At 38.4% G+C, this 26007-nt stretch overlaps 1 protein-coding gene across 1 annotated transcript; it reads right to left on the bottom strand.

Moving 5' to 3' along the window:
- Positions 1 to 833: 833 nt before the first annotated feature.
- Positions 834 to 25485, bottom strand: LOC122660091 (uncharacterized protein KIAA0930 homolog). The gene is made up of 12 exons (XM_043855267.1): positions 25222 to 25485; positions 23023 to 23212; positions 22843 to 22917; positions 21937 to 22043; positions 16993 to 17053; positions 15337 to 15396; positions 15111 to 15185; positions 9046 to 9198; positions 8342 to 8396; positions 6756 to 6878; positions 2342 to 2574; positions 834 to 1274 (listed from the first exon to the last, which is right to left on the bottom strand). Exons 1-12 carry the CDS (start codon positions 25257 to 25259, stop codon positions 1251 to 1253), a joined length of 1194 nt encoding a protein of 397 aa, XP_043711202.1. The 5' UTR covers positions 25260 to 25485; the 3' UTR covers positions 834 to 1250.
- Between the last annotated feature and the right edge of the window lie 522 nt (positions 25486 to 26007).

Below are 26007 nucleotides of genomic sequence, written 5' to 3'. Positions count from 1 at the left end.
CTATGGATGTTGTTTTCTCCCTAAAAGTAATGGTATATCAAATGTATGACAACTTCCAATCTACGTTGTCAATGAAGCATCCCGCCCCCATCAAGTATGGTTTGATTATTTTTCTCGTTCAATTGGTATCCAAATATGTTTTTTCTTGTCATGTATGATAAAAACAACTTTATTTTTTAGGAATTTTTTGTTTTTTTCCTTTCAACTTTGTTTCGTTTGTGAAACATGTTTCTTGCGCTGCTCAAATGTTTTCCACCGCAATTCATAATGGGTCAAAATTTTTTTGGATAAGTGAACCCCAAGGTTGCTTGCTCAAATGTCAAATTCAATTCAAACAGAATTGCCGACGTTGTAAAATAAAAATTTGAAAATAAAGGACTAATAAGAAAAGAGTATAAACCAAGACATGGATCACAGAGAGGGTAGATGGCAATACACAGGACAGTTCTTTGTTGAATTAAGTTCTAAAATTTAACACATGGCTATTCCAAAAAAACCTCTCCATCCAATGATCAGAATTACCATATATGTTAAGAGAGCGGGAGAAAGAAGAAAAAGGGAGGTTTTGTGCTAATTTTTGTTAAATTTACCAATTTACTCCATTTCAGTAGCAATTCAGTGCATGTTCATTAATGGTACCGTATAAATAAATATTAACAGTTTATAGTGATAAACAATAAACAACTCTTGAGTTGTTCATGAATTTATGTTTAAATTGATTTATTTTACTGAGAAATGGGGATCATAAATCATATCAAACACATCTATTGTCTGATACACATAAATTTAAACTATACCAAAGAGAGCCTAAGTTATGTAAATTGGAGAACCAATAAAGCCAAATGGAGGGGGTAAAATCATATCCAAAGAACTCAAGTCATAGATCAACCACAGCATCATGAAACTTAACTGTGAATATGGGGACAGAAAAACATACCAATATTTGAGACCTTTTTTGACTGATCATTTATACAACAGTTTCAAACCCAACCCCCCCCCCCCCCTTTTTCCTCAAAGTCCTAAGCTAACACAAACGTTAATATTGCTACGATCCTAAACCACACAACACATTACAAAACAAATGGTAAGTAGAAACAAGCAATATGAACAAAAAGGGAGGAAATGTGTAGGAGGGAAGAAGAGACATCCTACATACAGCTTAGACACATGTACCCAATCGAAGTTGTGCCATTAAAAGGTGGTGGACCTCCTCATGCCGAACTCATAATCACTGTAGGAGGCTGAGATGATCATAAATTCACAGGAGGGCTACCCTGTGTATGGATAGAAATGACAAAATAATTTAGTATAATGGGAATAAAAGCATGATAAAAAATAAAAAAAAAAGTGCCTTGGTGGTCCAGAACAAAAATAATTTCATGAATGGGAAGGACAAATGTCATTACACACTAGTAAGAGATTTTTCTTTAATTAAAAGTGATTTGAAAGTGGCATAACCAAAATGGCTTTGCCTTCTCTGAAATGGAGCTATAGGTACAGACTTACCCTGGAAAATGTCATGGTAATTGGTACTTTTAGATATCCAACACCTATTTTTTTTTTGGGTTGGGGGGGAGGGTTGGTGGAGAGAAACCATCAGCACACCTACATTTATGGGTTTTTCACACCCACCAATTAAGGAGGCAACCCAAGAAGGTTAGCCATCTTGCCACTCCAGCCTCTATGGATGTGGCAAGCTTTACCCAGGTTACTTCTACCACATGGCAATAGGAATGCCTTTCCATAATTCCATGTTTTATATTAGAAAAAAAATTAATGCAAAAATGTTTTCTACCGCATGTGCAATAAACAACCCTTGTTCTATGTGGCAAAGACTTCTAAGGAAGACGCATGTGCCCTAGGAAAATGATGAGGTGGTGGGAAGTCCCATCTTGGTCTGCAACCACAGAGAGCACTACTCTCTTGTTACAAATTCCAAACTCTAAACTATATTACCCATACACAACATAATGAGAGCACAAAAAGGTTAGACATGAGATTCAAATCTGAGCACCAGATCTGTCCGCATTCACGGTTGGCCAAGACTAAAACTTTGTTTCAATATCCAAGACCAATACCTGGTGGCCTGGTCAGCAGACGCGGTAGATCAAACCCCTCTCCCCCCAACCCAGTGTCCCAGTCGCTTGTCTTTTCTGAAAGATTCTGTTGGACCATTATGGCCAACAGTTTTGATACATGGTTTTGTTGACCAGTTGAACTTATTGGACACAGGAACGGGTTGGACATCAGGTCATGTTTTGTATGGTTGATTTGGTTCACCATGATGGCATCTGAGAGCGTCTCTATCCAAGAGCCTGGCAGTTGAAGAATATGAACTCACCTTGAACAAAAGATCATGCACAATGTGTTCCCAAGGCAGTGATATGGACATCAAGCAACATTTCAGGGGCAACATCTCTTCATCAGATCTCCTGGCGGCAGAAGCAGCAGCATAAGCATGCTTAGCTGCCACAGAAGCAGCTGATGCAGCTTTTCGGACAATTGTACTGATGCCAAAACCTTTCTTGGACATCTGAACAGGTGAATGAGGGCCTGAAAACTGCTGGCTTTGATCTACATCAAAGTAATTATTCAAATTATTTTCAATATAAGCTATCTGAAAGCTATGCTAAATTGCATATAATTTCTTAGATCTAGTTTCTGGCAGTATCTGTTCCAAACCAGATAATTTAAAATGAACTGTTCTGAAACTTCTTTGAAACTAATTCAGTCTTTACAACAACACGTGATTTAGAAAAAATCTTTTTTGTACACGGATACTGACTAGTAAGACAGTGACTACATGCATAGAAGTTTCTAATTGAATCTTGGATATCTATGTGGCTGAATTTCCATTTATTATGATTCAAACTATATCTGTGGAGATTTAAGCATAGATACGGTACTCTTTATGCCTATGTATTGGATTACATGTAATTCCTAAGAGTTTTTGTTATTAAAACTCTCACAGCATTAAGATTGTAAGTCACAGTGGGAAAAGATGATATGTTATGTCTTCCCTCAAGCACAAAAAAAATGGAACTCTACAAAGTTCACCAGATGGACAAGAACTAAATCACTCCACCATAAGAAAAAAAGGATAAAAGACAAAAGAGGAATTAGAAGAAAGTGGTTTATCAAAAAGTAAATAAAAAAGGGAAAAAACTGAACATCTTAAGCGACACAGCCTGCTACCCTTAACAAGTCCCACCACCATTAACCGCCCATGCTAGTTATTTGAGCGTCACAACCTTTTCTTGACGTCTCACATCAAGGTGTAACACACGCAGATCCAAAATAACATTAACAACAACTACTACTAAGCCTAATCCCAACTAAATGGATCCTTGCCCTCCAATCAGCTTTATTAGAGGTCATACTTGATACAAGGCATAAGTTATGCATGTCTTTCCTCACCACTTCTCCTAGGGTCAATGTAGATCTGCTTCTGGCTCTTTTAGTTCCTTCAATCTGAATCAAATCACTCCTCCATATTGGAGCATCCAAAGGCCTCAATTGAACACGGCCATGCCACCTCAAATGAATTTCTCGTAGCTTATCATGTATCGGAGCTACTCCCAAATCAGCTTTAATATTGTCATTCCTTACTTTATCCTTCATAGTTTTCCTATTCATCCATCTCAACATCCACATCTCCACTACAATGAGTTTATCTATATGATGATTCTTAACTGCCCAACATTCTGCACTATGCATCATAGCTGTTCATATGACTGTCCTACAAAATTTTCCTTCAAGATTTAAAGGAATACACAAATCACACGACACGCCGGACACAGCTCTCCTCTCCACTTCATCCATCCTATTTTAAATCTTTGTGAAACATAATCCTCTATATCACGTTCTTTATTTATGATTGAGCTCAGATACCTAAACTAATCACTTTGTGGAATTTCTCCCTCATCAATTTTCATTATCTTATTATCCATCCTAGTGTAACTAAAGTTACATACCACATAATCAGTCTTCATTCTAGTTATCTATGCAGATCATGGGGCATTTTCTTCTCTATAATGCACCCAAATATTGACCATCTTTGTGAAGATTTACTTGACTCGTGAGAAGTAGAGAATGGAAGAACCGGAGAACTGAAAGAGCTTTTTTTATGGTCATCAACTCTTTTAGTAGAAGGTATTGATTATTTCTCTTCCATGCTATGTAGTGGTGGAGGGCCAGAAGGGAAGAAGGGAAAACCCTGAGAAGAAATCAGAGTTGTAGGGTAGAGAGGAGATCGCAATAAAGAGAGAGAGAGAGAAGATCGCACATGCAGGCTCTCAAACCATAACTATTCCATTCTATTCAATCTGAGTTTTAATTGCACGATTACATGGTATAAATAGAAGGAACCAAAACACTCCTATTCTAACTCTAAAACTGAAACATAATAAAACTCTATCACTGCCTATACTGTATTCAAAGAAAAACCGAAGACTAAAAGATAAATCCAAATAAATAAATAGACTACTAATATCCTACTAGACCCAAAAACTCAAACTGGACCTCCTGGTTCATCTCCATCTGGCTCCCCAAATGGATTTGGGTTGGTCCAAGGTAGTGTACCTGCATCAATTCCCCCGGTGTTGAGAAAAACTGACCGGCATCCATAAATATCGACTTTGATGGGGTGATGATCCAGCATCTCTCATGATCAACTGTGATGATCTTTTGATAGTCGTTAGTAAACGACATCTCTTCGATGGGAATCGGACCATTGATTATTTCTTCAGTTGCAACCTTGATCAGACCGTTAGCTTGATCATTACGTTTGTTGGCTACCTCTGTCATGCATTCTGAAGATTCTAGCATGCTTTACATCTTATCATCGAAGCGATTATTATTATTGGCAAGCTCCCGACAATTTGTCTTGAAATCAATAAACCTTGTATGGAGATCACAAAGTTTTGCTTGTAGTGTACGGATATCATCTCTAATCGAAAAAAGTAAATCGTACTGATCAACCTCCATGATATAGCAAGTTTATGATGACAATGGCAAAATTGTAGATAAAGTGAAAATCATTAGAAGGCAGTATCGTAATTATGGGACATTCACAAAAGAGAGTATAAAGAATAGACGGGTAGACTTGGAAAGTAACTAAAAAAAAAAAAGAGAACAAACAAAGATAAGAATAGAGGGGAGGGGTAACTCTGGAAAATGAAAAAAAATAAAGACTAAAAGTAATAACTAGTAAAAGAGGGAGTAATATTGGAAAATGGGGAGATAAGGGAGAACTTATCGTTGCAAGAGGGTGGAAGACGTGTTGGAGACTTGGAGTTGTCTTCTACCAGCAGAGATTTCGACTTCGACAAGGAAAAGATTGAGACTTCGAAGGAGGATGGTGGTGGAGGAGTTGACTGCAGCGAGGAACCAGGTATGTAATTTTTTTTGAGCTCCATCTCTCGCTCTTTCTTCTTTGCTCTCTCTTTTTTCTTTTTTTGCTGGCGGAAATGTAGGGCGAGAGGGTGGGGGTTAGTGCTGGGAATTAAAGGGAGAGGGATTTTTTTTATTCGACTTCTCTGTTTTTTAACAGAGTCGATTTTCTTTTCGGCAAAGGGGTGGGATGATTTTCAGTGAGAATCAAAGGGGATTCCTGGTTTGGAGGGGGATTTGTCTGTGCAATTGAAGGGAGAGATGGGTTGGTGGAATCGAAAGGATAGGATGGGTTAGGGTTTCACTGGAGATGGAAGAGGGTTGCAGCAGGAAGGGATTGGGGTTTCAGTGGTTTGAGTTCTTTTTTTTTCGCGGTCACAGCGAGGGGAAAACAAAGGGAGAAGAGGTTACTGTTTGGAGTCGGGAGGGTTGAGGAGATGGAAAGTAATAACGCAGGTTTTTTCTTTACTGCTGGTATCGGCAGTACAGTAACAGGAAGAAAAAAAAAAGAATGGAGACGAAAAGGAAGGAAGAAGATGGATCCTTCAGCTCTGATACCTAATCGATTGTTGGGTGAAACTTCTATTCAATTCACCATCCCCATTGTTGGGTTACATGCAAGTATTTAAAGAAAGAAATAACAAGACTCCTAGTTAGACTACGAAACTAATAATAACTTGCAAACTCAAACTCTAACTTTATCCAACTCCTACGTAGTCAAGCCAAAACAAATAAAAGACTTGAATAAATAACCTACTAAATAACTAATTCCAACCCTTATTGGACCAAAACCATTGAGCCAGTTCTGTTTGGGTTTGGGTCTCCAAATCCTACCATGCTGGTCCAACCAGCCAAGTGATACTGCATCAATAAGATTATGGGTGAAATCAAAGTTAGCTTTATTGAAACCTGAATATGAACCCATGCAAGTAAGATTTTTCTCATAAGTGATTGTTTTTCTTTCCTTTCTTCCCGTTCTTTTTTCAATCTAAAAACCAAATTAATCAGTCATTCCAGAAGATAAACCAAAGCAAAGTACTTAACATGAACTGAGCTCTTCAGGCATTTGATTGAGCTATATATAGCTAAAGCACACACTGGAACTGGTCCTGTATGAGGAGAATTAAGTCGATATCCAGTGACCATATTGAAGAGAAAAACGAGCTATTGACAAAAGTGATTGCAATAATTGATGCCTATAGTTTCTGAACAATATTGATAGGGTGAACCAAGAGATATGCTTCATAACTTACGTGTAAGAAATGTCCTCCAATTTTCCCCCTTGTTCATCATCAGTATCGGTTATTTCAAGTCTATCCTTTACAAATACCCGAATTACAATAAGGATTTTTATTTTAATTTACCTTCGACACCAGAAACAGCTACTTCAACTTCTCCACGTCCTCCAGGACCCTTCATGTAAAGTCTATCCGTTTTAGCAGGAAAATTGCCAATTGACAACAAGCTCCCAAATCGAGATCTCCCAGCTGCAAATGGGAAAAATAGGAATAAAACTTTAAAGCAAATCAAAACATGACAATTTTTACAGCTAAAACAGAATCTATGAAAACCAAAATATTGAAGTTGCTGACAAGTTGCCAAATTTTAAATCACTAAAATATCATGCTGTGTTTGCTATGCTCTATTTAAATCTTATATATCTTTCTTGTTTCCAAAGTCGAAGCATGAGAAGCTGCAGTATACGGAAACATTTCAAAGCAGAAAAAGTGACAAGAGTGTAAGTCACCCTGGAGGGGGGAGGGGGTAGATTTATCCATGTCAGACACATTACCATATGAAATATGAAAAAAATTGAAGCTAAAGATACAAGAATTCGACAACTTTTTTCCTGTAATGGCAGGTTATATATGCAGAAATGTCAAAGTGATTTTAGAACCAGCAAATACGATGTTCCTAAAAAAAGTACTCTCCCACACAGCTTGCATCTGAAACCAGCAGGTGAACTATAACCACTCAAAAGCTTTTGCAGATAAAAAATGATCCCTCGTATCTAATATGGTGACGGCAACAATAAGATTCAGTTTGGATTATGAAAATCCAGACAGATAGTAATTGCCATGATTTATGTTTAGATAATAGAGAGACATGTGCACATCATGGGGAATTGCATCCTCTATCTCCGTACTTCAATTACCACAATCAATAGGAATTCAGAGCTCCATCGAAACTTGTGGAGTTTGATTTTTATTTAGATAAGGGAATTAGTAGCCTTAATAGGAAACTAATTTGACAGCTTGACTACTCATCATTAGAAAAATTCAATGTAAAGCTGTCTGGATTCTCATGATCCAAAATTCTAAACTGAACCTAAGTTCTCCAGGAAGAACAAAGCCCCAAAACATTTCCCTATTTTTTAAACATAAGGCCCAAAACTTAAGTACATCTTTGGCATTCACCACATAGGCTGGTGAGGAGAGAAGACTACCCCTCAGGTCCTACAGTTCCGCATGTACAAATACAATATTGACCACATAACTGCAGCTGGGGACATTCTCCAAAGCTTTAGACCTCTCAGAATCCATCTTTGACACCATTTGGAATGTCTAAACAACTCCAATCCTATATCAAACCTTTGGGACAAAAGTGAGACGAAGAAGTAGGCGGGGAACAGATTTTCAAACCCTAAGGCAAAGAAAACAAACACTTGGAATTACTAAACCTTTGGATTAAAGATGCAAGGTCATAAATTTGAGACAGTCACATGATTAATGTTCCTCGCCTCATATGCAACTACTGACATATCTTTAATCTATTTTCAGCTTTTAATGGATTAGAGTAACAATTGTTCTAGATGTGTAAAGCAGAAACCTGAGAAAACCTAAATACATTTAAGATTCAACTACAATCAACAATAATATAACACATCCAAATAAGTCAAGGCTAATGGAGAGAGATTTAAGTTGAAGCTAGATAACTGAAGCAGACTTACCATCATATGCTTCTCTAACCATTTGATAACTGACAAATCCTGAGAAAAGAGTAAGCTGCAGTCGTAAATACACAACTGTCAAGAGATCCTATGAGATTCAATTACCAAGTAATAATTTGGACAGTCAATCAAATCAATGACCAAGACCTGCACTAAAGCTAAGAGGCATACAATTGAAGTCATGATCTTTACTAAAGAACTCCGATTGGAGAGCATTAGCCACTAGATTCCACCATGCTAAGCATTGGTTTTGAAATCCCATTTACTTAACGTAACACCATACATTCTACAATAGCTAACTTCTCAAACATTTGAAGCAAGGAAATACAAATAATTTGACTCTCACGTAAGATGAGAGAAGCCTGAGAACAGCTAATCAAATAGTAAATCCTATGGAAATGCAATGTGTTCTCCCAAAAAATGCATGTCATCCACTTTAAAGTTTAAACATTTATGTTGTCCATCTCACAAACTGTGAACCCCTCCAAATGATAAAAAAAATATTGATCATATGTACTTGAACTGAACTCCAGTTGGGGCACTCTTTCAAAGTTCTCAAACTCTCCAACGTAAGAAGAGAGAAACCCGACAGCAGCTAATCAAACACTGAACTGCCCTATATGCCATGTACTGTAAAAAATAAGTATTCATATCAATACAGGGACTCTTTTGAAATTCTCAGACAACAAAACAACAACTCAAACCTTTGAGTCCTTGGTCCTTCCAGAGTCAATGTCAATTTTCAAGGAGGAAATGTCACTAGAGCTGCAATCATGCATGGGCTTTTCAGTAGGAAATGCTGCACCATCATGTGCATTAAGAAGAACGCAGTAACAATGATCCGTTTCTGTCAAAACCTGCAATAAAGAACATAATCTTAAGATAAACTACAGAATGCTTCCACAAGAGTATCTAAATTTTTTCTTGGGAAGAACTTCAGCAGGAAAATTGAGAGAAGTAAAAGCAGAGCAAACCGAATTACAATACAGATGAAATCTCACAGTTGGTCTGCCCAAAAGAGAATCCTGGAGCAAGAAAAGGAGAAGAGAACTAGGAAACTGTCATGCAGATTCCTCAAGTGGGAAAATTAATCATACACAAAATGTCAGATTCCTCCATAGATATGTGTACTTGTTTATCCTTTTTTCTTTTCCAAACAGAGATTACATAAGTGGAGTTGTATCCCTTGCTAAAGAAGTCTGCAGAAAATGCAAGATTGCATTTCTCTACCACCCAACCTTTTATAAACAGAAGCACTAACTTATTATATTTATAAAAATAACATTCAAATCATTTTGACGAGTGTATTGAAAATTTTAGTGGCACATCAAAGCTTCTGTCATTTTTGGAAATCCATCTTGCTTTGAAAGAAACTATCCAGCATCCAGATACAAATTTGCTAATGGGAATATACATTCCCTTAGGGCACAACTGGGTTGGGCTGTGCATACTTACTCTTCAGGGACAGGGTGTACTTACATATACATATATGATATATCTATATACCATATCAAATATCTGCATTTTATGTCCAGATCATACCTAAGCTGGGCTTAGCTCAAGGGCTCAGCCCTAACCAGCCCAGCCTGATCCTCATTCCTGGATTTTCCAATCCTAGTGCAGCTTGCCCGCTGGAATACCCAGCCGAAAAAATTGTGTAGGCCTTGGGCCGACTCAAGCTTTCTGGGCCAAAGTTGCACCTCCACATTCCCTTTTTTGAGATCCCTAGCATGCACACTTAGGTTTTCAAGGAAGAGTTTGATGGATGTAAATATCATTCCATAGATATTTGGACTGGAATTGATGAACAACCAACATCGATATTAATGTTTATGGTGATGCCATCTTGGTTCTTTGAAGAGAAGGCTCCTCAACTTGAAGACTTTGTTCCTAATATTCCTGCCTCACCAGAATTCTGTCCGGGAAGTTTTAAAGCTGCTAATCACATGTTGTTTCCCCCTCATCAGTCATCACCATAAAGTTTGAGGTCGGATTTCTTCAAGCCAGGACAGCACTTGGAATCTTGCAGATGGTTGCAAGAAGTTCACCTATTCATCGGAGATGAATGTTTTTAAGATGGGGAGAGTTGATGCAGATCCAAGCATCCGCAAGGAAGACAAGCTGCCCTAACCATAGGGCCATAGTTTAGTTTTATACTTGGTTTATTTTAGCTTTAGTTCATTGTATACTTAGTTTTTTTTCAGCTCTTAAATTGAACCGGTCCAACCAATGATCCAATTTAAATGAGTCTTTTCTATTGGCTAGTTTTGTTTTAATCCTATTGGCTCTTAGAGCATCTTTTAAGTAATTGTTTTAAAGCAATGTTTTGTCCCCCCTCCACGATTTTTAGAGGGAGAGGTTTTAGATTTGTAATAGGATTGGGCCTTAGGCCATATTATTTATTAATGAAAACGTGGGAGGCTCCCCCACAATTTAGACTTTGAAAAATTCGATCTCTTTGCTGCTGCCATTGTTGCTACTGGTTATCTCCTTTGAGAGTGAGTCTTGTGAGTCATATCAAAGTGGAAGGGTAGGTGGATCTCCTATGACTCCTTGCATCTTGTAGATCGGGAGGTTCTTCTTCAAAAATGTCTTCAAGGTTGCTGCCATTGAAGTTCTTTCATTACAAGTAAGTTATTTACAGAATTCTGCAAATAACCCTTCTTCTTCTCATCCTCTAACCTAGACCTACATTCCCCAATCGATCCCCTAAACCCTAGCTTCATCTACTGTCCATAAAACCTAATTCCCTCCATTAACTTCAACCTAATTTCATCCACAGCTCCATTTTCATCATCCCTACACTCGACAGCAGCCCCTGCCCCATTCCACTATTGCAACCCTAATTCCCCTTAAACCCTAATAAAGCCCTACAACAATTAAACCAGCCTGGACCTAAGCCACCATCAAAACCACTCCATATTACACTCAACCCACTCTCTCACTGCCAATATCACTCGACCAGAACCCCTCCCTTAAATTCCAACTCTAAACCCTAGACCTCATCATTCCCTTCATTCCCAAAACCCGAAACCCTAGACCTAAATTTTCTGAAATTTAAAATCTCATTCAAACCTAATTCATTAGAACCCTTAAAACCTGCCTAATTTTACCAAATAAAACCAACTCCATTCTCCCAAGTATAACCCTAGATTTGACCTAAAATACCCCAACCTGCCCCAATCGGCTAGCAGTTTCAGAACTACTGATCACCTGGATCCTAGTAGGATCCTATCCTATCTAGGACTACATTAGGGAGTTCATACATACTCCTGCAGGAAGAAAAAAGGACATCAGGGTTTTAAGAAGAGGAGGTTTTTCTCCCTTTGTTGGCATGGGATATTTTCAGCCCATTCATTGACCAACTCCACCAGCCCACATCGTGGGCTAGTTACTTAGCTGTTATTCAAGTCTTTTTTACTTTAAGTTGTTTTATTTTAGGTAAAGAACTGTACCTAGTGTAGAGGGTTTCCTTTTAAGTGTCCTTTTTGTTTTAAGTTTCCTATTGGCATATGTAAGTTTCGGTAGACAAGATACTCAGCTAGGGAGTCTTTTATTTAAATAGACTGATTGTAGGCTATTTTCCATCCAATGATTTGATGAACGAAGCTTAGGTGAAACCCACCTAAGACAAGAAACTACTATCTCGGAGAACCAATTTGGTTTTATGCCAAGAAGATCTTCGACCAAAGCTATTAACTTACTTAGGAGGCTCATGAAAAGATTCAGAGAATGCAAGAAAGACCTCCATATGGTCTTTATTGACCTGGAAAAGGCTTATGACAGTCCCTAGAGAGTTAATCTGGCATACACTAGAGAAGAGAAGAGTTTCTAGTAAATATGTAGACATACTCAAAGACATGTATGTGATGGTAGGGTGACTTGCGTACGAACCGTGGGCGGGCAAGGAAACGAGTTCCCAATCTCAGTTGGATTACATCAAGGATTGGCGCTGCACTCATCATGGATGATGTAACAAGAGACATCCAAGATGAGGTTGCCTGGAATATGTTGTTTGCTGACGATATTGTTTTGGTGGATGAGACAAAAGCAGGGAATAATGCCAAGTTGGAGTAAAAAGGTTTTAAGATAAGTAAAACGAAGACGGAGTGTATGGCGTGCAACTTTAATCACACTAGGATGGATCATGAGGTGGTGAAAATTGATGAGAGAGAGATTCCGCAAAGCGACTACTTTAGGTACCTGGGTTCAATTATAAATAAGGTTGGTGACATGGAGGATGATATTGCATAGAGAATTAAAATAGAATGGTTGAAGTCGAGAGGTGCGTTTAGAGTGTTGTGTGACCGATGTATTCCTTTCAAGCTTAAAGGGAAATTTTTATAGGACAGTCATACGATCGGCTATGATGTATGGTGCGAAAAGTTGGGCTGTTAAGAAGCATCATATAGATAAATTAAGCGTTGCAGAGAATCAGAGATGAGGATGTTAAGATGGATGTGTGGCAAAACCTTGAATGCTAAATTGAGGAATGACCCTATTAGTGCAGATTTGGGAGTAGCTCCAATCCACGATAAGCTACGAGAAAGTTGACTAAGGCGGCAAGGCCATGTTCAACGGAGGCCGTCAGATGCCTCAGTTCAGAGAAGTGATTTAATTCAGATTGAGGGAGATAAAAGAGCCAGGGACAGGCCTCAATTAACCCTAGGATAAGTGCTGATGAAAGACATGCTTGGCTTAGGCCTTGTATCAAGTATGGCGTCGAATAGAGCTGATTGGAAGGCAAGGATCCATGTAGCTGACCCCATTAAGTTGAGATAAGGCTGCGTTTTTTGTTGTTGGTTGTTGCCTCTTTTGCTGCTGAGATTGCTGTGAGAGACGGTGAGGAGTAAGAAACTTTGTGATTAGAGGGGTTCTGATATAGGACAGTTGATGAGAAATCAAAGGTCATAAGTGTCATATAGATAAACTAAGTGTTGCAGAGATGAGGATGTTAAGATGGATGTGTGGCAAAACCTTGAATGATAAATTGAGGCATGACCCTATTAGAGCAGATTTGGGAGTAGCTCCGATCCATGATAAGCTACGAGAAAGTTGACTAAGGTGGCAAGGCCATGTTCAACGGAGGCCGTCAGATGCCTCAGTTCAGAGAAGTGATTTAATTCAGATTGAGGGAGCTAAAAGAGCCAGGGACAGGCCTCAATTAACCCTAGGATAAGTGCAGATGAAAGACATGCTTAGCTTAGGCCTTGTATCAAGTATGGCGTCGAATAGAGCTGATTGGAAGGCAAAGATTCATGTAGCTGACCCCATTAAGTTGAGATAAGGCTGTGTTGTTTGTTAATGTTGTTGGTTGTTGCCTCTTTTGCTGCTGAGATTGCTGTGAGAGACAGTGAGGAGTAAGAAACTCTGTGATTAGAGGGGTTCTGATATAGGACGGTTGATGGGAAATCAAAGGTCATATCTCCCCCTTTCTATGCTCTGGTTCTTCTCAAGTATTGTTTTCATATGTTATTTATTGATCTTTCTGGAACCAGATTTAATCTGAGATTTTGTGAGAATATTAGCTATTCAAGTTGCTGGTTATTGGTTGTTACTACTGAGATTCCTACCTGGCGGCAGCCCTGTTTTAGGGCTCCTTATGTAAAAATCAACACTGCTGATATCAGTGAATCTGTCCATCAGATTCCTTTCATCTTTGGGGGTATTAAAGGACCATCCAAGAGTGACCTTCAATCAGGCTTTGGAGGTGATCTGATCCCTTGATCTGGAGATATCAGAATTCTCCTAAATCTGATCTATTTTATTTCCAGATTTGAAGATTTGACTGTTGACCGCAATCTGACCATAGGATTAATGCTGTACTTTGGGGTTATACTATCCTAACAGCCTACGACTACCTTTGACCAGAATCTGAACCCCATCCATAAAGGTTGACTATGACTCGATTTCTGGTTTAGGGTTTCTTGAGATCCTGTTATAGGGGTGTGATATCTGAACCCGTGTTCAGTCTACCTATCCCCCACCAATGCATTGTTGACTCTTATGAACAGGTTCATGCATTCATCAATTTCTCCTTACGATAGGATTCTGCAGAAATTGGGGTCCAAATGATCACAATTCACATCATTCACCACTGGAGATTCTCAGTGGGGACCAACTTGTATAATCAACCAACTCTCCCAAAATCTAAGTAGTCCGATGTCAATGTTTCCCGCTTTCAAATCCTCAAAGATTTTTTTTTTGGGTAGAAAAATCCTTCCAAGACTCGGGATTTTCTTCCTATAAATGTTACTCCAAGACATTCTTTTTCATATATACTCTTTTTCTTCTACATCAAATCCCAATCCTCTTTGATTTCAACATGGTGGCAGAGCCAGAAAGCTGCAGCATTAAAAAAGAACCTCCTCACAACAGATCCAGCCTCCAATTACACTATCAGATTATAATTCCTAGGCTAGATACCAATAAATGTGCTGTTAACAATTTCTAGTTTTCTCTTCATGGTATCTAGCACATGTATTTGCCAAAAAAAAAGGTATCCAGCACATGTATATAATTCTTAAATATCTGAGGGCAGGATCAGATGGAGATTCCTTAGAAAGGTAGCAAAAGAAAACAAGGATGATCAAACCCTAATATATTTAAAGAGAGAAAAAAGGACAACAAATTTATAACCTTCCACCCCACAAAAATCATCAATATGTTAAACCATAACATATCAAAATCATGTAAGCCATGATAATATGCAACCTATAATATTCATGCATCAGATTATTACATAGCACAAAGCAAAAAAGCATCTTACTACTGCGTCAAATGTGGAATCAAAATCCTCAACTGCAAAACAAATGTCTGGGTATGCAGGAACTGTTTCTACTTCCTAAAAACAATTAAGTGAAGATTTGTTAGTCAAAGAAAATTAAAGCATAACAACCCCCCACCTACCCACCCACCCACCCACCCAAACCCCAACCCCCCAAGAAAAAAGAGAAAAAGAAAAGGGGACAAAAATAGAAAAGAGATGCACTAGCCTTTCTTGAGTCCAGATGGAAATTAACCCGACTTGGAGATGCATATACAGTCTTCACAACCTGCAGAGATGTGGCATGAAGCATATAAGCACCGAATATCCAAAATCAAACCTGACCTATATTCATAGGATTGTCTCCCTAGTTTTGATCTAATGGCTGTTAGGGATTCCAGGCACAAACTGGAACTAAAGATATTAACATCAAATCCAGATACAAAAAGTATTATGCAAACCAGCTACTAAAAGCACACATCATTAACTTATTTCACGCTAATATTTCAGCTGATATATCATAGCTCTTTAAATTCTGCGAGATTTGACTGTTCTAATTTTTAACCTACTGTAATTTGAATAAAATGGAGAGTGAGAATGAAGGTGTACAGCTAGTATCTATTAAACTACTGACTCACGTTGAAGAGGGTGAAACAAGCATTACATTAATGAGTATGCAGCATGGTACCATAATGTGACCAGGGCACAGCATTGCAGATATGCTATCAGAACAGAACCATGGCTTCCTTGTTGCTAGGGACAACATCATCAAACCGGCTTGTAAATCATTTGAATTCCCCTTGTATTTTATATTGACTGTCCGTAATTGTTAGTTGACATGTTTGAATATAGTAAGTTTTAATCGATAAAACAGAGTATATTACTTTGTCTGCCCTTTATCCTATAGAGCAGTTAATTATAATTCTGGCTCCCAAACTTGTCACCTATATTAATACATTAAGCAACATAGGATTCCTACTTCCCCGCTTGGTATGCCAAATGCTGGGAGGGCTAGTTCCCCTTTACAGGCAAACTCATTTTTTTTTTAAAATAAGAAAGAGATATAATTAGTTACCAAATGGTCAAAACTACTCATTCCCTCTTTCTCTATCTCCATCCATCCAATCAAAAGTTCCCACATGAAACTACAGTTAGGTGAATAACCACACATGTTATGCTCAATAGTTTTAGTTGGGTTTTGGTCAAAACTACTCTCTCTCTCCATCCATCCATCCATATGGAACTACAGTTAGGGTAAAACACCGCAAATATGTTACGGCCAATGGTTTTTAATTGGGTTTTGGTCAAAACAACTCTCTCTCTCCAATCAAAAGTTCCCATAAACTGCCATTAGGGTAAAACACACTATGTTATGGTCAATGGTTTTTAATTGGTTTAATCACACCACATATGTCAAGAATCATTTTTTGTCATTTTGAAATGACTAATAGGCCCCACAATCAAGAAGGGATGAACTGATACAATCTAATTAGACCCTATTAACCATCACTGGGGGATTGCTTTACAAGGAATGGTAGGGCATTATACTCGTGTTTTATAAGTGTGAACTAGAAAATCCCACTCCAACCTGGACTTTTCAATACCCTCCGAAGTTCATGTATTGAGCATGTGTTGAATTTAGAGATTATGGAATATCCCTGATTTTGGTACATCCAAACAAATGATATGGAATTCATGCTTGATACTCTGATTCCCGATTTCAAACTAGTGAGATTTAAGTGCATCCCAAGTGAAAAGATTTTATTCGTAAGAAAAGAAAATAAGAAAGAACTTTAGAAGAGGAGAGATAACCAGTAGAAGAAACCGCTTTTCATATGACCATACAAGACATTGTTAACTCCCCACAAAATTAGGCTGTAGATACCTTATATATAGGAGATAATGGTGTCTCGGATCCATTTTGAAAATTCTGAAGAGCCTGAATACTGAAACACAACACAAAAGATTTAATTACAGAATGTATGGTGGAGTTATTTACTAATGAGAAAGAATTAGAGGAAAGACCTTAAGATTTGATTCTGAGGTAGAGAAGTTATGAAAACCTAATTAAGAGATACATCTCAGAAAATACAAAAGTTTTTTGGGGACAAAGGTAATCTGGGATCACAACCCAAAAGAACATAAATTAATAAGCAAAATTACATTTGCCAACAAGTACAACCATCGGCATCCTCATAATTACATCTGAAAAGATCATCAGGGTTTAAGAGGTAACAAATTGATTAAACACTCATATCCCAGTAGAAAAGAAGCCAATAATCAGCAACATAGTTACTGTCTGTATGGTGGTCCATAACCCCAATTACCACAACCTTGAAACTAATTAATCTATTCCATATAATCACAAGGACGACTGCCCAAGGTCTATCCCAGGTCCCCTCAATAGAGTGAGCAGCATAGGAATAGGTCAATTGCAATATTTAGAGGACTGGTTTCCTTTTCCAGTGCAAATTAAAGGCAAGGTTTTAGGTTTCGGTTTTGCCCCTGGTTTCGCCAGGCCACAAAACCGAGTTCTGCCGAGATCTCGGCGAGTTGGTGTATTTTTTCCCGTCTTGACTCGGTGGTGGGTTTCAGTGGCCATATGGCCAAGATAGATCCTGAAACTTGACATCCACCTTATTTTAGGCCTTCTAAACACAATGGAAACATTTGTTTTTACAAATTCAAATCCAAAATGATACTTTGACTTCGGACCCTAGGTTGGTGGCCTACGGCATACGTGAGCTCTACCCTAGGCTATTCCACACAATATTTAGAACACATATAATTAAATTAGATTTGTAAAACAACTTAATTAAGCATTAGGAATTAAAAAACATCAAACCATAAACTATTTAAGCATTAGGCATCTTATTCATAATCATACATGGTGATGGTTTGTCGGTTTGTTAATAATTGTTAGAAGCTTGGAAAGAGACATAAATTAAACAAATACAAGTGTAAGTGTGTAACAAGTCCTACCATTTGAGAGTAGCTAGTACTGAAACGAGTGTCGGGCCAGATCATCAAAATGACCATGTTGTTGTTGTTGTTGTTGTCCAATCAAGCTTTGCTCTGATTGAATCACAAACGCTGGCCATGATATATTATACTGGAAGTAATGCACGAACAAACTTTGAGAAGTTTTTTTTTGTTTGAACCACAAGCGAAGCAGGCGAAAAAGCACTCAGAACGAACAAATATTACCAAATCATTCCCAGAGCCCAGTTCCATTTTGTTTGAGGCACATAGAGGTTGCTGAAAATTGTATAAGATTTTAACTTTGGCCGTCCAAGGGGGTAAGCCCCAGTACTCCCAATTTGAAAAGAATAGAGAGTGGTTTCCCAAAAGAAGAAACGGCTGAAGAAATAGAGTGCTCATTAAAACAAAAATCAGGAACATTGAGCAGTTGAATCCAGACCGGTATCTCACGAAACTCAGTAGAATCACAATGGGGTTGAAAAGGAGAACCCAAAAAGAGATGCAATGGGTGTTCAGAAAACCACCATGGAGCTTCAGAGAGGATTGAGTTCCTCTCCTGTTGCAAAAAAAATTAAACAGAGAAAAAATCCCCATCATAGACCATAATACGTCTGCCCCCAAGGCATGCCATAAAAGGCGAGATGATTTTTTAGGGAAAGTACAGGTGGGTCAACCCATCCAAGAACCATGCCAAAAAGAGTGGATGGTCCCGCCGGTAAATGATCTTCATCAGCCTCAAGTGAGGAATCAACATCACACTGGTGGGAATGGCAATACTTATCGTGGTGGAGACTAGCAGAAGGATACTAGTGTCGGGAAGCTTTAGGGCGAGATGAGGAAGAGGAAGCACCACGAAATCTTCGATCGCAGTGGCGATTTGGTCCCTTAGCATGCTCTTGAAGACCCGAAGAAGGGTTTAGGTTGGAGGGATCTGGTAAGCAAGGATGGTCAGATCGCAACCCCAACGGAGGATGGTTGGAGGAAATCCATCAAGAGCGTCTAGCCGATGAACCTTTAACAGAGGGTTTAGGGTAAAAAGATCGGTTAGAGTGCGCCATTAATGGGTAGATGATGTGTGAGGACCAAGGAAAAGGGAAGAAGTAGGAAAGGTAGCGTAAAGGAAGGAGGGATTTAATGCCTTGGTATGTGAGAGATCAGAAAAGGTACACAACACAGAAGATTCCCATAAAGGAGAAAAAGGAAAACAATAGGAAAGGAAGGAGAGAGGGGGGAGACAAGTAGTCAGAAAGGTTTGAAATTAATTGGGTACTGTTGAACTCCAAAAGAGGACATAATGACAACTCTCTCTCATCTTAAGTCTATTTTTAGGACTTCTATATAAGTTTGTAAGGGAGGCCAGCATTGTACACGAATTTGATTAATGAAATATTGGCTTGGGCCTTTGTGAAAATCCTGAGATAGGATGGATGAGATGCCCAGGCTGAGATGGCCAACCCTACGTTTTCCCATTCCATTCCCCCCATCCCCTTCCATCGGTTCTTGATTCCAAACCCTAATTTTGTTAAAATCGATCTCAAGAATGCTACAAGCTGGTGGGATTTCTTTCAACTGATTGTCACATCGATTTCTTGAAGATTACCACATCAAGATCATTGCTACTTCAACAGGTTACAAATTTGTGGGTTTTCATTTGTTACTTCAACCAAGGAAATTGTTCCCTCATTTGAGTTCCCATAGTTCTCTTGGTTCCCTCATATGATTTCTTGTTTATTGGAGGGTTGATCCTGCCTGGGATTAGACCTATCTGGTTCTAGACAAAACCATACCTTGGTTAGGGATCATTATTTTTGGCCTAAACTAAATGTGGTTTTCATTCATTTATGTTGTTGTTGATAAATACACAAAGATGGCACACTTCTTTCCATGCAAGAATACTTCTGATGCTTCACATTTTGCTCATCTCTTCTTTAAGGAAATTGTTCGACTTCATGGAGTGCCAAAGTTTATTACATATGAACATGACACAAGCTTCATGAGTAATTTTTGGCGTGCTCTATCAAATCTTGTAGGCACCCAACTCCAATTCTCAAGTGCCTATCATCCACAAACCGATGGACAAAGCGAAGCGGTTAATCGTTCTCTTAGAAATCTTCTCTTTCCTTGCAAGCGATCATTCGAAGCAATGGGATTTTGTTTTATCTCAACCCGAGTTTGCCTATAATAACTCTAAATGTCAGTCTACACAAAGGGCACCATTTGAAGTGGTTTGTAGGAGAAATCCTTGTCATATCTTGGATCAAGTATCAATTCCTAATTTGGAAAAGGTCAGCATGGAAGCATAAGAATTTGTCAACCACATCAAAGTAGTGCAAGAGCAAGTGAAGGTCCAACTACAACATGCCAACAACCACTATAAGGAAGCTTATGTTCTCGGCACTGACATCTCGAGTTCAACAAAGAAGACTTGGTTATATGAAGAAAGAGAGGTTTCCAAAGGGGACATATAACAAGCCCAAGAATAGGAAGATGGGACCATGCCGCATTCTCAAGAAGCTTAGGCAGTTGGGCCTAGCGCATACCTTATTGAACTACCCAATAGAATTGGAATCAATCCCATTTTTAATATTGCCGACCTCTATCCATATCATGGAGATCCCAACCAACCCACACCTGATGGTGAGAATGTGAATCTTCCACCAACTGATCTTCCCAAAATTTTAGAGGTGCTTGATTCAAGGTCCATTACCACTAGAAATAGGTCTTACACACAATAGCTTGTCCATTTAAAGAACAAGCCTGATTCAAAAGATACTTGGATAAGTAAGGATGAGTTGAAAAGGTTTGATCATGACACTTGGAAGAAGTTAGTCGCTTCAAATTCGAAGACGAGTTTGTTCAAAGCGGGGAGAATGATAACGTGATGGGCATTTAATGCTCATCTCTTTTTCTAACTCTCCAACATCTCTCATACCTTCGCTTTTCCTACTCTCCGACGTCTCTTTCTTCCCCCTTCTCTCAACGTGTCTCACTTCCTCCTCCTCCCCTTCATATACATTTTTAACTTGGTTTGAAGGGATTATTGACTAATTTCTACTTCTTACTTTGGGTTGTGCTCTGTAAGCCCAATTGAGAGTTTGAGATCTTCTAGTGGTGAGTGAGTCCCCAAGAGACCCAGAGTTAAGTGGTCCTCCCTGACCCTTATTACTTTGTACTTGATTCTGTATTTTTGCAATAGAATACTCTCCATTTGCTACCATATTGTGCAATTCATTTTGAGCAGCACCATGCTGCCTGAATTCCTCAAACGCAAGCCAAAGTCTGGTGAAATGTGCCCTAATAAAGCTAACAAACATGTAGGAACATACCCAAGGTATCAGTACAATCTCATGATTTTTTTTTTTAAATTGATGATTCCGAAGTTCAAACCCCACTATTTGGGAAGACAGTGTAGGATGAGAGGAGTGGATTACATCATTTAAGGTAGACTTCCATCCCATCCATAATGCTGCCTGAAGATCCTTGACCATATCCCAATTGCTGATTCTAATGGAATATCACAGCACTTTAGGAAACAAATTATGAATAGAGCAAAACATGGGTTTAGGAAGAAAATTATGGACAGAATCAAACACCGTTAGACACCATGTTAATTAAGCATATTACGAATACATTAAAGGTGACAAAGAACTAAATTCTATAAGAATGATGATCCGCTACTAGAGCAAGTAAATCATAAAAGGAGCAATACACTCAAAAATAAGCATCTTTAGGGCCACAACAGGACAGAAATTGATATTAACATCAGAGTTAAAGAGAGTGTCTAAAAAATTTAATGAGTCAAAGCAAGAGTAGACACATCATAATTATACAGGTGAGTAAATTTTACCTACAGATTGCAACCGTAACTGTGAACGAAGTGTGAGCAATTAAGTTTAAGTAAAATGAGCGTCTCCAATCTACATCACCAGCAGTTTCACCCATGACTTTTTCCAACTGGTTGACAAATAAGGACAGAACCATATTAATCTACAAATCATCTTTGAAATATTAGATCAAGGAATTATACACTTGCCAATCTAAGGTTGTCAAAATTTTGACAGCATTACATGCATAGCTAACTATAGATACTAGATGTAGCCAAATATTTTTCTGTAGTACATCTCAGTGTGAAAATCAATGTAAATATTACTGTATATATCAAAAGAAATACAAATTATCAATTAAATGAAGTGAGCCAACAAATTTAAATATCTTTATTAACTAGCAAATTGAAAGGATATCAAGAAGGCATTCACTTGCTTCCCCTCCCCCCCCCCCCCCCCAAAACAAACAAGTGAACAAAATGTCAGCCAAAATGTTGCATGTGATCTTCATGACATGCTGCACACTTTTTTTCGTCCAACACTGAGAATTCCAAAATTGCTATAAAACTTATACCAGACTCCCGAAGGCAAGATGTTGGAATAATGTTTCATTGTGGTGAACAGTAGGCAAGGGTGTGAGTTGTGGACAAAGAGATGCGTGTCAAAATCAAGCAACTAAATATAGTCCAGTGACTGGACAAACAAAATATAGAAATGAAGCACCACGCTTGCAATAGTTTCATTTCCTACTTACAGACGTTAATGAACTGACAGGTTCCTGCCAAATCCCTTCCTAGAATATTAATCTTATGAATTTAAAAATAGAGAGTTGGGAAGGGGGGGGGGGGGAAGAGCTTATCTAAATAATGCTAGGATTAACATTCGTTTGTAGCAAGTATAGGAAGCTTGAACTTATCTTCATGGTTTACCTTAGGTGCCCATCTCCGTACGAAGTAAGGAGGGAACCCTTCCACATTATCATTAAAACCATATCCATGCAAGGTCTGAAACAACACATTCGACATGAGAACTTGATCACCAAACTTGATCAGCAACAAAAGATGAACAAGCAACATTATAAACTGCTACACGCATAGGAGATCCCATACTATTTTCCTGACAAAAAATATAAGATCATCATCTTGGCGTCCCCTTGATTCTCTACCACAAATGAAATACATATCCAAAATGTCATGCCAAAAGTGTGGATCCATTTCAACATCTGAAGCATCTTGCTCATCGACTGTTGTCTTTCCTAACAAATTTGAGTGCTTCCTCACCATGCTTAGCAATTCATACCTGCCAAGCAAACAGATGAATAAAAGATAGGCCAACACTTGCCTCATGTGACATCGAACAGAAATTTGAACCCCTTGAGAGGTTGACAGTTTTTTTTTAAACAAGTGAGATTTTATTAAAGGGCTAACCATACTTTACAAGGCTTCAAAATCAGAGAATATACACTAAAATAGAAAAAGTCAAAGAAACTACACCAAAAATGACCTCTAGTCTCTTTTAATTTTGGATAAAATGTCAAAAAAATCTCTACAAACAAGTATTCGACAATCCTATTCCAACTAGAATTCTAATAAAATACAGGACATAAACTTAAAATTAAATCTGAATTCATATTCCTATGATTCTCTATCATGACCTAGCTAACTTTTTAACATAAAAAGGATTCAAATAACAACAAAATTTGGACTAAGCTAATCATATTTGACTAATCCCGTATCCTACCCTTAGTTTCAGCCCTACAACCCAATAAAAACCCTTGAACCAAAGGCCTAACACATATGTAACCCACCAGAAGGCTTATTTACACTAAAATAAGCCTGTTAATATGATTTGCATCACAAATCCATTGGTAGCATCCCGTTTTCTGTCCAGTCGTATCTGTGTACAAGTTCTGTGAAATACATTACTAATTTTGGGTCAAACTTCCACATAATAACATTCTACCCGAGTTGATGGAATTATACCCACATGTCAGTGCATATGAAGGTCGAAATTCTGGTTGCCAAATCTTCAAAGTTGGGTTGTGCCTAGCTGCAGTCCAAGGCCCTCCATAAAAAGTATGTTGATGTCGTGCTCTACGGAGAATTTAGAAATATAACAGTCCAACATAAATGATCCAACGAGGAACCTTGGTTTCCATAAAGCCAAAACCCTCATAGGAGATTGTAAAAAAGGCCGTACCCAGTGCACCAGGCTCCCGCATTTAGCAGGGTCTGGGGAGGGTCAAATGTACGCAGCCTTACCCCTGTTTCTAGAGAGGCTGTTTCCAGGACTTGAACCCGTGACCAAGCGTTCAGCAAGTGAGCACTTGACATAGGAGATTGTATGATATATATTTCCCATGTAACTTGTTTCGTTTCATGATCTACTACCGCGATATTGTCCATTGGGTATTCATCTCCTTATCACTTAGCTCCCACCCGTTGGTTGAGATAATTATGAGTGCTCTCAATCCAGTTAGATGAGGGTTTTTTTTTTCCTTGCCCTTTTTAATTATCAACTTTGGTAATAAAGTTAGGTATGTTTTAGTTACCAAGCAGAGTACCTTTAAATAGTAACTTAGTTAAGGATGAAACAATTTATTCATGTAGGTTTCAAACTAGCATTTTCAACCTCCACCAAACACAAGAATGGTATTTCAGCTGGTACTTCTTCAGCGGCATTAGCCGTGGTTGTCAAGTTCTTTTGTATTGATGGCAGTTGATTCTTCATACCTTCATCCTCAGAGGAGGTAGTCTAGGTTTTTGCATCAAGCGTTGCTGACAAGATGTGTTGACTGATAAGTTTCTTAAGTGATTTTCAGTTTTCAAGGTTAGCAGATTAGCCATCTCCCCTAGGAAGTATTTCTAAAAGCTGCTTTTATAATTTTTAAGCTAATTATGTATTGCCTTTCTGGTAACATAATATCTTTACTAGAAACCATCAGAATTTCGGGAGTTCCGTATCTTAGTTTTGCATTTCACAAATTTGGTGCCGCACCACTAGTTGTTTTGCCCCACTTTTTTTTTTTCTCTTTCTAATTTGTTTCTTTTTCTCTTTAACAAGAACCAATTCTCCACAGGAAATGTATTCTAAAATCATTGAACCCGTCCGAACCAAATAATAAATAATTGTGAAGAATAAAAGAAACCATGCAACAACCGATCAAATAAGAAATAGCATCATAACTGCATTCCAGAAAATATTTATTCGAATGAAACGATAAAGAAGAATAAACAGGACAGTTACTATGCCACTTATGTTTCGGCAAGTAGTGCCTTGAGGGGGTGACAAACACTAGGTTTCCGTACCTGCAAGGTGTTTCTCCTTCTTCTCCAGCTGCGAGCATTTTTTCCTTATTCTTTTCTTTTTCTCTCGTCAAATATTATTTGCTGATATACGTCGCTCTATGAACTTCAAAGATCAAATGGGGCATCTATTTTCCATGAATTGAAGAAAGCAGTTATGGGTACCACAATCCACAACTCTGACGATCTGACCTCTCGCAGAAGACCAAAGACAAGAGAGTCCTGATTGGTAGCTGCCAACTATTCGATCCGAGTCCAGACTCAAGACTCCAGAAGCAAGAAAGCGGTAACTTCCCGTATGGGGAAAAGGGCCGGCAGTAAATAGGGTAACCTGAAAGGATCCACGTGACATTATGTGAAATTGTGAATCCAGTGGGAAGTAGCGAGATGAAAATACGTTTCGTGATTCAGAGAGGGGGGAAAGGATAAAACTTCAGGTAACAGCGTCATTCGTGCTACCCTTACGTGGAGTCCATCGGTCACTCCGTCAACTGATTTTTTTTATCCCAGTATTGGCCTTTCACTTATTCGTCTATTCTTCTTCTTCCTCCCTGCATCCCTGTACTCTCTCGTTGTCAAACAATGCCCAGACAAAGCTCAAAAAGCTCTCTGCAATAGAAAGTTTAACAACCAAAAAAGAAAAAGAACCTCAGAAAAACAAGAATCAACAAAGAATTTCATGCAATCACGAGGAGAAGAAGAAATCCCAGTCCCAACTCGTCAACCTATGAATCCCTAAAAACGGACAGAATCAGAATTAAAAAACGGCAAGTAAACACTAGCTCCAGA

The sequence above is a fragment of the Telopea speciosissima genome, chromosome 4 (genome assembly GCF_018873765.1).
Source record: "Telopea speciosissima isolate NSW1024214 ecotype Mountain lineage chromosome 4, Tspe_v1, whole genome shotgun sequence".
Taxonomy (NCBI): domain Eukaryota; kingdom Viridiplantae; phylum Streptophyta; class Magnoliopsida; order Proteales; family Proteaceae; genus Telopea; species Telopea speciosissima.
This window is presented reverse-complemented; position numbering and strand designations above follow the sequence as displayed.